Below are 12631 nucleotides of genomic sequence, written 5' to 3'. Positions count from 1 at the left end.
TTTCAGGAAGTGGCCATTAATTTTTGCATGAAATATGGGAGTAAAAGAGACAATTCTTTGTAAAAATTATTTTATTTATGTAAATAAATTCAATTTCTAATGCAATAAAATAAATTACATGCAAAATTTCATGTGAATATTTTATGTGCATTATTCTATGTAGGGAGCAGGGTCCATAACTTTCAGATTCTTAAAGGTGGTCCATGACCCCAAAAAAAAAAAAAAAAAAAAAAAAAAAAGAGGTTAAGAGCCACTGCATTATTGGTTTCATTAAAAATGAAAGCTGCTTCATTTTTCAACAATACTATCAACACATTCATTTTATGAAATCTGAAGTTTTACAATCTCAAATAAAATATCCATTATCAACAAATATTAAAATATCTCAATATACAAAAACATTCAGAAAATAAAATTTTATACAGCTTAATTAAATATAACTTTGAGCTGCACATTGCAGTATCAACTTTTACTTCTCAGAAAATCTGGATTTTCCTCTCTGAATACTGAAATGTGAACAAAAATAGATGCAGGAATAATAGATTCTCCTTTTTTATCTACCAAGTGTACATGACGATAACCTAAGAAAAATAAATGTTTCATATATATATATATAAAACAACATTTCATTTATGTAAAAAGTTCTTAAACCAAATTCAATTCAAAGAAAACTTTTTTGATTTTGTAACTTACTAGTGGTATGGTATCAATTAAATTACATTTATTTACTTCAGAAAAAAATCGTTTTATATGATTTAGAAAAAATAAATTGGACATGTTGTTGTTGTTATTATTATTTGGGTTTTAGGAGCATTAGCAACTAAAGCCGTATTGCTCCGGGGATATGCGGTAGTCATTCCCTGACCTTTCCGCATCCTCCGTATTTGGTGGTCATGGGCTCGAACCCCGGGCTACGCACTGCTGCTCCTGCCCTCCTGGCTACGGAAGCACCTGTTGTTGTTGTAGTGGGATTTATTGGCACAAGGGCTGCTATGACCAAATTGCGCCTAAATTAGACATGCTCTGCATATTCTGTGTGTGTGTGTGTGTGTGTGTGTGTGTGTGTGTGTGTGCGCGCGCGCGCCAGAATTAGCATAAGTAGAGGTATATGATGCAAGAAAGCAAGCCTATACAGCATCAACCAAAAAAAGAAAAAAACCTTTCCCAATTCACCCATCCATTTATCCTAAATGGATGTCTAGTTCTGCCTTGAATTTATTTAAGCTGTCAACTTCTACGACAGAAGCTTGTTCCAGCAATCAACCAGACGCTGGCTAAAGACAAATTTCCGGCCATCTATTCTACAACTGTCTTTCCTTGAGTTGAATTTATGTCCCCTCAGGCAATTAATCTGGGAAAGAGGAAGAGTCCTATCAGCATTGAGCTTGCTCAAACCATTCAAAGTCTTATACACCTCAATCAGATCAACTTGCAGGTGCCTAGTCTCTAGAAACTGTAATCTGCAATACTTAAGCCTTTCTTCATAAGAGTAATCAACACCTCCATAGCCAGGTGGGCAGAAGCCCACCTGGGGGTTGATTACTCTAAGATCCAAATATCATATATTTGGATCTTAGAAAGGCTTTTGATACTGTTGCACATGGAAGGCTGCTGCACAAATTGGAGCAGTGTGGCATTGGAGGCAAATTGCTGCTATGGATAAAGGGATGGTTGAAGGGGAGAAGACAGAGTGGTAATCAATGTTATTAGTTGAGTCCCTCAGGGATCAGTGTTGGGTCCATTGTTGCTTTCTGTATTTATAAATGATATTGATGATGGTATATCAAGCTTAATGTCCAAGTTTGCAGACGATACAAAGGTTGGCAGGGTTGTTAAGGATACTACTGATGCTATGCTGCTGCAACAGGATCTGGAAAGGTTAAGCAGATGGGGTGAGAGGTGGCAAATGAAGTTTAACATTGACAAATGTAAAGTACTACATATGGGAAGCAGCAACCCCAGAGCAACATAACTCTGTGGTACTACACTAACAGTGGTAGAGAATGAGAAGGACCTGGGGGGTAATTGTGCAAGCAGATATGAAGTTCTCTGAGCAGTGCAGACAGACTGCAAGAGTAGCTCATGGTGTCTTGTCAATGATATAAAGGAATTTTTCTAGCAGGGATAAGAAAGTGATTATTCCCTTGTATAAGGCAATGGTCAGGCCACACCTTGAGTACTATACAGATTTGGAGGCCTCATTTCAAGAAGGATGTAGAGCTGCTGGAACGAGTGAGAAGGGCAACAAGATTGATATTATATATTTGGATCTTAGAAAGGCTTTTGATACTGTTGGACATGGAAGACTGCTGCACAAATTGGAGCAGTGTGGCATTGGAGGCAAATTGCTGCTATGGATAAAGGGGTGGTTGAGGGGGAGAAGACAGAGTGGTAATCAATGGACACTGCTCATCGTGGACTAATGTTATTAGTGGAGTCCCTCAGGGTTCAGTATTGGGTCCATTATTGTTTTCTGTATTTATAAATGATATTGATGATGGTATATCAAGCTTAATGTCCAATTTTGCAGATGATACGAAGGTTGGCAGGGTTGTCAAGGACACTACTGACACTATGCTACTGCAACAGGATCTGGAAAGGTTGAGCAGATGGGCTGAGAGGTGGCAAATGAAGTTTAACATTGACAAATGTAAAGTACTACATATGGGAAACAGCAACCCCAGAGCAACGTATCAACTCTGTGGTACTACACTGACAGTGGTAGAGAATGAAAGGGACTTGGGGGTGGTTGTGCAGGGAGATATGAAGTTCTCTGAGCAGTGCGGACGGGCTGCAAGAGTAGCTCATGGTGTATTGTCTATGATATATAGGAATTTTTCTAGCAGGGATAAGGAGGTGATTATTCCCTTGTATAAGGCAATGGTCAGACCGCACCTAGAGTACTGTATACAGGTCTGGAGGCCTCATTTCAAGAAGGATGTAGAGATGCTGGACAAGTACAGAGAAGGGCAACAAGATTAGTGAATGGAACAAAGTGGTGCTCTTACGAAGAAAGGCTTAAGTTTTGCAAATTACAGTGTCTGGAGACTAGGCACCTGTGAGGTGATCTGATAGAGGTGTATAAAGCCTTGAATGGTTTGAGCATGCTCAATGCTGATGGGATTCTTCCTCTTGCTCAGAATAATCACCTGAGAGGGCATAAATTCAAATTGAGGAAAGACAGATGTAGGATAGATGTGCGGAAATTTGCCTTTAGCCAGTGGGTAGTTGGTTGGTGGAACAGACTTCCATCCCTTGTTGTGGAAGGTGATAACCTAAATAAATTTAAGGCTCAGCTGGACAGGTATTTCAAACGAATGGAGGGGTGAAGTGGAAGTTTTTTTTTTTTTTTCTGGCTGATGCTGCATAAGCTTGCTTTCTTGCATCATATGCCTCTGCTAATCCATGTATGACAATTGATTATTGCATTATAAAATTATATTTTCTCTAAACCCACCACATTTAAATGTTTACAAATGTTTCTAAATATTGGAGCTGAATGCAGAATAGACTTGCTCATCATTCATGGTTAAACATTGCATATATTAGTTTGCTCATTATTACACAACTTCAGGCAAAAAATCTTATTTGTGATTATACACGTTTAATTTAAAAATTCCAGATTTTAAAAAACGTTTCAGTGAAACCACTGAAAATCCCCAGGGCCACTGTCAATGCTTAAGACTTAGTATTTTATGGTGAACAAATCAGACAAGAGAACAGCATCATAAACATGAATACACTAAGTAAAATGAAACCTACCTTCGGCAATAGATGTAAATGGAAGCATAAACCACCCTAGCGTTTCATTTTTACCAGTTGCATTTCTGTCTTTGATCTTGAATACTATTACTGCCAGTTCTGGCATACTCAGGTGGATACGAAATGTTTCATTCCACACAGGATTAAAACCTTAACATATATATATATATATAAAAAAAAAAAAAAAAAAAATTTATATAATATACATTGTGCTGTGATTAAAAAGAAAAACTCATTAAAGAAAAATTCCTACATATACAAAACAATGTATACAAAATAGAATATATTTTTTATACATTTTTATTTCCAAAATGGATTTTTTTTTTTTTAATAAATAAAGTTTTATAATATAGATTTTCCAAAAATTCTGGTAAAAAAATTAAAAATCAATTATAGGAGAAATACCAGTTACAGAATACAGTTTGTATAATACTATTCTGTAACAGATGTTATTTATGAAATCAAAACTTGATTTATTTCCAATTATCACTGGGGAGAGGGGTTCACTGATTCATAAATGATATCATTATGGCATACAGTTCATAACAAATTTACAGCTGCAACTGGTCAATAGGTCTACCACCAAATTCTAGTATTGAATGTAGGCATAATATTACCCAGCTCACAGCAGAAAATACAGGATGATTCATAAGTATGTTGCCCTGTAATGGTTAAAAATATAAATACGAAATAATACTATAAACTACATCACCTAATTTGGGTGTGGAGACAAGCATATTTACATCCACATGACTGCTTTCTCACATTCCAGTAATGTAAGTTTGTCAACCATTTTTTTTTTTTCTGACTCAAAGCAAAAATTTAAAAAAAAAAAAAAACTCCCATAAGAGTGGAAATATACTTATGAATTACCCTATACTATATCCACTGCAACTGCTGCAATTTTTTTGGCATGCAACTTCCTTCAATGGCAGAGATATCAAAATACCCCTGTATAAAAATACTTGAAATAGACTCCATAACTAAGAATTGGCTGAAGACTGGAGGTTTAAGGGAGAGGATAACTGATATAGACAATTTCTGCCAATGTGATGAGATGCACCCAAGGCTGACATGAGTAACTGTTTTACTGGATGCATAACATGGTGTAATACTCCATGTTATGCAGACCGTTTGGTCGTCCCGGAGTATAAACAGAAAATTTATTTATACAGTAAAACAGTTACTGATGTCTGCCTTTGGTGAATCTCATTACCTTGGGAGAAATTGTCCATATCAGTTACCCCTCAAACAATGCCCAGCCTTCAGAGAAGGAATGCAGTGTTGGCTGCATTCCTAACATCAACCAAACAGAATTCTTGAATGAGAGGTGTTAGCCAATAGGCATTGATTAACACCTCTCAGACTGGCTAGGATTACTTCCTCAGGTCTGTTTACACAGAAGATTGATCTTAACTATGGTTCAGATTTAATTATGTCCAAATTCTTCATATATTGGACTTAAAAGTCGAGAAATGGTAAACAATAATGTGACGAGGCTGTGCTGGATGTATGGATATTTGGCAGCATGATCCACATATTTATTCCCAGGTATTCCAATGGAGCATGGGATCCAGCAAAAGGTGACTATTTGTGGTGTTCCAGGATATGCATCAGCTTAGCTCTAATGTACTTCATTAAAGCATGGGTAGGTGGGGAGGCATTTTGTAAGGCTAACAGTGTACTTTAAGAATCTACACTGGTGTTCAAAGAAAGTGCATCACCTAAGGGCACCTCCGTAGCCAGGTAGGCAGTGCGTAGCACACGCTTCTTGATTAGACCGGGGTTCGAGCCTGTGACCACCAAATACGGAGGATGTGGAAAGGTCAGGGAATGACCACCACATGTCCCCGGAGCAATATGGCCTTATTTGCTAATGCTCCTAAAACCCAAATAACAACAAAAACAACATCACCTAGGAATTTCACATTTCTAACCCTTTTTTGCGATGGTATGTTACATTAATGACTAGTATCACAAACAGAAATATAAACAAAGGATATTTATTAATAGTTAGGCAAAGTTAAGTAATATTTGACAGGTGCTCTCAAAATATTCCTAAATGAGCATTTGCAATCTTTATACAACAGTTTTGATAAACACAACAATTATGGCTGAAATTTTATCAGAAGTCCTCAATTTGCTTCAATTTATCATTTTAAATGATAAACAAAAGGAAAAGTGCACCAGGTGCAAATTAATATTTAGTTGAAATATTAGGGTCATCAGGGCCGCCTCTGGCCCTGATGACAGCAGCAGACCATAGAGGCATTGACAAGATCAATTTCTGAAGATAAACTGATAGTTCGTGGTTCCAAACACGAAGGGTCTTTGGTTTCTTTCTGGCAACTGCAGATTCCACACAATGCCAACAGTTTTCTATAGGATTCGGGTCTGGGCTGTTTCCGGGCCAGCTAAGAGGTGTAATAGACCATTCTTCCAACCATTTTTTCACCTGTAACAAATGTAAACACATTACTGTCGAACCACTAATGCAGAAAGTAACTACAAAAGTGCCTACTTACACTTTTCACCTCCTCCCCAATGACAAGGAGCAGAGTCGTCCTGAAAGATGCAGTTACTTGGCAGGTTGAAATGGTCTCTAATGTTTGGCAGCAATTTGCCTTCCAATATAGCCAGGTATCCATTGGCATTTACGGAACCTTTTATAAACTGCAGGTGATACGAAATGCTCTGCCATATCATTCGGCTGGTAGGGAATTTCACTGTAGACACCAATATAGTCTGGATGATATTCTTCACCACGTCTATGGTGAATTGTTTGTCTTCCATCAGAGCCATGCAGGTTGAATTTCTTCTCATCCGAGAAAATAACTGGACTTCCACTGCTCGGGGGTGGGTCCATTTGACATTCTCCTCACCAAATTAATCAGGCCTTTTTGCCTTTTTCATTTTTTGTGTGAGGAAGGACTTCTTAGGACGACGGGCTACAAGTCCATTTTTAAAGAGGCGTTTTCTGACTGTTACTGCACTTGCTACCACTCCTGCATGTTCTTCCCATTCTCTTTTCAGCTCAGATGAAGAATCTTTACGGTTTTTAAGACATAAGCACTTCAAAACGCAGTCCTGTTTTGGTGTATAGATTCCTTTGCATCCAGTTTCTTTTTTTCCTATCAGCAGAACCAGTATTCTTGAGTTTGGAAAGAAATCTACACACTGTCGACTGATTACAAGACACTATATGCAATATGACAGGAAGAACATCCTTTCTCACGTAAAGCTGTTGTTATTTGGTTTTTAGGAGCATTAGCAACTAAGGCCATATTGCTCCGGGGATATGCGGTGGTCATTCCCTGTCATTTCCGCATCCTCCGTATTTAGTGGTCATGGGCTCTAACCCCGATCTAATCAAGAAGCATGTGCTACGCACTGCTGCTCCTGCCCACCTGGCTACGGAGGCACCTCTCATGCAAAGCAACAATAGCACTCTTTCTTCGTGATGTCAACTGCACGTAACTCGCCATCCTGACACAAGCAAGGAATGACTGCAACTCTTTCAGAGCGTGCTTATATAGCTGAAAGTGACAGCTGATGCAATATTACGTCATCACCTATGTGTGTCAGTCTTATCTGATGCAATCTAAGAAATATTGTCCTATCCTTACGTTATTCAGACGACAATTACAATTTTAAGGGTGATGCACTTTCTTTGACACCATGGTATGTATATTATACTCTTTTGGATGGACAGATGGAGGATATTTTCTAGGAAACGTTTGAGATGGTACAGTACAACTATTGCATTCAGTGTGAAGTGACAGTTGTATGAGGGAAGATGGCTGCTGCAACCAGTGAGAGTGGGTGTGTGATACACAAAGAAATAAGGAAAAGTGTATTTAACCTAAAAAGAATCTATTTGCTTTTTAAATGCATCATACAGGTTGCTTTGAGTCGATCTGTATATGTTTGACATGAAAACATTTAATAAGAAACCAAACAATGGAAGAGATTGGTTTTTTAAAACACAGAGAAAAGGGAGTCAATCCTTCAGAGGTGGGGCTACCTATTTATTACCAGTTCCTCTTTTCCATCAAGATCTGGTGTAGAGGAATCATCTTTACATATTCAACACACACACACACTGTAATTTGGTCTTGTTAATATCCCTGGTCATTAAACATAAGAGAATTCAACATGGAATCCAGAAATGATTCCAACTGTTTAAGTAGTTAGGTTTTGTGAGCTTTTAGCTTAATAACATTTATCTTTTATACAAAATAAAATTCACTTTATAGCAATTCATGTGATTTCACTGTTGTCATTCTTACTTCACATTAACTCTTATAAACTTACTTTTCATAGTTAACCATTTATTTATGACTATCTTTTCCTTCACAATTTTTCAATTATTTGATCTCTTGTGACATTCAACATATGCTTAGAATACTTTTTTTATTGCAATATTTATTACATCTTTGGTATTTGCTGTTTATTAATAGATAACTGCAAAGACATTATACAAAAACCTTAATATAAACTTTAGGTATATTTTATGCTTTCAACACCTTACTTTTAAGTATGGAAACCTTACTTTGGTATAAGTAGGATGCGATTTGTATCCATATTTTTATAGCTCAGGTAAATGAAAGATAAAGCCATTCATCAAAATCCCTTTGAAACTGTAAGGTTATCATGAGGAGTCACCTAATTTTGAATCTTAATATATAAGCCTTCTGTGAAAAGAGAAGTTTCAACACCTTACTTCTAAGTATGGAAACCTTACTTTGGTATAAGTAGGATGCGATTTGTATCCATATTTTTATAGCTCAGGTAAATGAAAGATAAAGCCATTCATCAAAATCCCTCTCAAATTGTAAGGTTATCATGAGGAGTCACCTAATTTTGAATCTTAATATATAAGCCTTCTGTGAAAAGAGAAGTATAATGTTATTTATTAGTGTAATGCCTCCCAGGCTGTCATTTCTGTGCTTGTTGGCACCTCAGTGGGAGGTTAGGAATATCTCAATACAGCACCTGACAAACCATGATGGCATAAGCTCATAACATGAGAAATGCTAAAAGGTGTAAATCATAACTTTTTGAATATCAGCTAATGAAGCTCTACACCTAACTTAAATAATATGATAGGAGGGGGAAACACCACACACTAATAACATATAAATTTTTTTTTTTAGAGAAGTTACTTATTAGTGGTGCAGCATAAGGCAACCCATTGTGGCAGCCTTACAATTTGAGAGATCATGCCTTTTTTATAAGCCTCTGCATCTTTCTTTTACCTGAGCTATAAATTAGGGATGTATATACCACTATCTATACCATATTATTTATGGTCAGGATAAGAGCTTCATTTGTTCATATTGAAAGTTTCTATTGTTTGTTTGTTTGTTATTTGGTTTTTAGGAGCATTAGCAACTAAGGCCATATTGCTCCAGGAATATGCGGTGGTCATTCCCTGACCTTTTCGCATCCTCCATATTTGGTGGTGACAGGCTCTAAACCCGGTCTAATCAAGAAGCGTGTGCTATGCACTGCTGCTCCTTCCCACCTGGCTACAGAGGCACCTGAAAGTTTCTATCTACACCTTTTGGTATCTCTCATCTTGAACTTAATGACATAACTAAGTTCTCATATGCTATAATGAGGAGTTTAGCCTCCCAGTGAAGTGCTAACAAGCATAAAAACAGCCATCTGAAAGGAGGCACCCACACTAATAAGTAACATTATACTTCTCTCTTTTCAGAGGTGTTACCTGTTAGTAGAGCAGCATAAAGCAACTTGTAGCCTTGAGTGATCACTGCTTTTTCATAAGACTTTGCATCTTTCTTTTACCTGAGCTATAACATAGAAATAAAAACTCTGCCCTGGCAATACTGTATTATTTATTTATAATCAGGTTCAGAACATCACTCACTCATATTCAAAAAGGAAATCTCTAAGATGGATTCAATTAAAAGTAATTTAATGCAAGTTTCCATGTATGCTTAATTTCTTACCATTATCATTAATGTATCTTGTCTTCTTCTTTTGACAATCCATAGAATGACCATACACTCTGATACTGACATAGGGATCAACAACTTCTCCTTCAGTTGCTTGTCCTGGTTTTGGAATGTGCTGTCCACTAATAACCTAATCAGAATTACCATAATTACCATATATAATTAAAGTTGCTATAAGTTAGACATTTTTTACAGATTACTGCAACTTTAGGGAAAGAGACCTAAAAAAAGGAAGCAGTATAACATCTTATTAAAAACAGTTGCATTGCTTCCATAAAGCCTATTATTTTTTGAATAACCTAGCACATTTATTTTTCTTATCTATCCAATATGATTCATTCATTGGATACGAGATTATCCACATGTTGGACAAGATTTTGCAGCTTCTGCAAATGCTAAGTTTTTTATATACAGTACATTTAGCCATTTTATTGGCTTAATTGTCTCATTGATTTATTTTCTAGAAGTAACTTTATAGTTCTAGTCATGCACCTTGATTTAATTTGAATTTAGATAGCGATTTTAAAAGTTAATACTTAGTGTCTGCAAAATTTACCATTTGTAATTTGTTGCCATTGTTACAGTATATTAGACTGATACGGAATAGCGTAACGTATATCCCGAACTTGATAGCATAAAGTTTAACTTAAAACTATATAGCATAATACATAGCATTGTCTAAGAAATCTGTTCGCTTAGTATAGTATTATCAATTAATCAGTAAATTTATTAATCTAATTAAAATTCATTGTTAATTAAATTGTACTTAAATGGAATCATAACCCAGAATAGAGCAACAAAGCAACGAGCACAAAGTAGCCAAAGGGGTTGATTCTCAAAGGCATCACAGCCTAAAAGAAATGTGCAAGGGCTCACATCTGGTGAGTATGGGCTTGGCACACCCAGGGTCCTTGACCTGGATATAATCATTCATCTCTTTCTTGGTGATCTCTCTCTCTCTCTCTCTCTCTCTCTCTCTCTCTCTCTCTCTCTCTCAGGGAAAATTTTTTTTTGGCTGGTGCAGCATAAGCCTCAGGCTTCCTTGCACCATATGGCTGATAATAATAATAATAATAATAATGTGAAATGTTTGTGGACTGCGTGGAACAGGACATGAGCTAGCCAAGGAGGTCTTCATGTGTGCTAGGTACAGCGAGTGTGAAGAAATTAGGCATCAACTCAGCATTCTGATGGGCGTCTGAGAGTTTGAGTTGTTGGACAAGACTAAGGTAGATGCCCTCAAAGAAATTAATGATGGGCTGGCCCTTCAACCTCTCAGCTACCCAAATCAATGCAAGAGCTCACTCCTGTGCATCAGGCAACACAGCAGCAATCTCCAATGCAAAATGCACTGGTCCCACAGGAGTTAGTTATTGTCGGCAACTATTATCAGGGAGATAGAGAATATATTATGCAAAAAGGATAGGTGGAATAGGACCGTGTCTGCCAGGGGCAAAAGTTGATGACGTTGTAGCAAATATCTTTTTAAGAATACAAAAGGTAATATTGTTGTACGTGTTGGCACTAATGACCTTAAGAGTAAAAGATCTGCAGATTTACTTAACAAGTACAGATCAATGTTGAAAAAAAAAAAAAAAAGGTCATGAGTTATTGTTAAAGTTGAAAGGGTCTGCAATTCTGCCAAGACAAAATAGCACAGAGTATATGATAAGAGCCTTGTCATATCAATTCGGCCCTGGAGAGATTGTGCAAGGCTAATGGGGTAGAATTTTTTCAGTGTAGTCTGTACTTGCTAACAGCAGAGACTGCTTTTACAGGGATAGGATACATTTAAATAGAGAGGGTGCAAGAATATTTGCTGATGCTATCGAGGGAGTGTCAGGTGCGTTAGAAAACTGCTAGGTTGGGGGGATTCACAGACTAAAGGATCAACAGTAGCCACAGGCAGAGGCAAAAGTGATTCTTCCACTACTTCGATTCAAATAAGCAGCAGTGGAGCAAGTTGCTGGGGCTTTCAAGAACTGCTGGGAGTCAGAATGAAAAAATAAATATATGGGCTGTGTTATGGTAACTAAGAGTAAGAACAGGTGCAGGTATAGTTGCATGTACACCAAAGCTAGAAGTATAGTAAATATATTTTAAGTGCTGGTCAAGACATCAAAGGCGGATATTGTTGGGATTAGCATAGGCATATGATGCAAGAAAGCAAGCTTATGCAGCATCAGCCAAAAAAAAAAAAAAACTTCCACTTCACCCCTCTGTTCGTTTGAAATACCTGTCTAGCTGAAACTTAAATTTATTTAGGCTATCAACTTCCATAGCAAGGGATGCAAGTCTGTTCCACCAACCAACTACCTGTTGGCTAAAGGCAAATTTCTGCACATCTATCCTACATCTGTCTTTCCTCAATTTGAATTTATGCCCCCTCAGGTGATTATTCTGAGCAAGAGGCAGAATCCCATCAGCATTGAGCATGCTCAAACCATTCAAGACTTTATACACCTCTATCAGATCACCTTGTCAGCGCCTAGTCTCCAGACACTGTAATTTGCAAAACTTAAGCCTTTCTTCATAAGAGCAACCCTTTGTTCCATTCCTTAATCTTGTTGCCCTTCTCTGTACTCATTCCAGCAGCTCTACATCCTTCTTGAAATGAGGCCTCCAGACCTGTATACAGTACTCAAGGTGTGGCCTGACCATTGCCTTATACAAGGGAATAATCACCTCCTTATCCCTGCTAGAAAAATTCCTGTATATCATTGACAAAACACCATGAGCTACTCTTGCAGCCCGTCAGCACTGCTCAGAGAACTTCATATCTGCCTGCACAATTACCCCCAGGTCCTTTTCATTCTCTACCACTGTCAGTGTAGTACCACAGAGTTGATACGTTGCCCTGGGGTTGCTGTTTCCCATATATAGTACTT

The 12631-nt window shown here is 37.4% G+C and overlaps 1 protein-coding gene across 5 annotated transcripts in view; it reads right to left on the bottom strand.

The window, feature by feature from the left end:
- Positions 1 to 451: 451 nt before the first annotated feature.
- The window catches only part of LOC150077602 (1-phosphatidylinositol 4,5-bisphosphate phosphodiesterase delta-4-like), a 298832-nt gene continuing 286652 nt past the window's right edge, over positions 452 to 12631 (bottom strand). For all 5 annotated transcript variants that reach the window (XM_090386233.1, XM_090386234.1, XM_090386232.1 and 2 more), the window contains 3 exons: positions 9738 to 9873; positions 3763 to 3912; positions 452 to 581 (listed from right to left, as the gene is read on the bottom strand). In XM_090386233.1, the coding sequence (XP_090242359.1) occupies positions 463 to 581; positions 3763 to 3912; positions 9738 to 9873 (405 nt within the window). In that variant the 3' untranslated portion in view covers positions 452 to 462. The remainder of the gene's footprint in view (positions 582 to 3762; positions 3913 to 9737; positions 9874 to 12631) is intronic.

Source organism: Mastigoproctus giganteus, chromosome 12 (assembly GCF_048544385.1).
Source record: "Mastigoproctus giganteus isolate SK-2022 chromosome 12, ASM4854438v1, whole genome shotgun sequence".
Lineage (NCBI taxonomy): Eukaryota > Metazoa > Arthropoda > Arachnida > Uropygi > Thelyphonidae > Mastigoproctus > Mastigoproctus giganteus.
The sequence above is the reverse complement of the archived record's forward strand: the minus strand, read 5'-3'. Positions and strand labels throughout refer to the sequence as shown.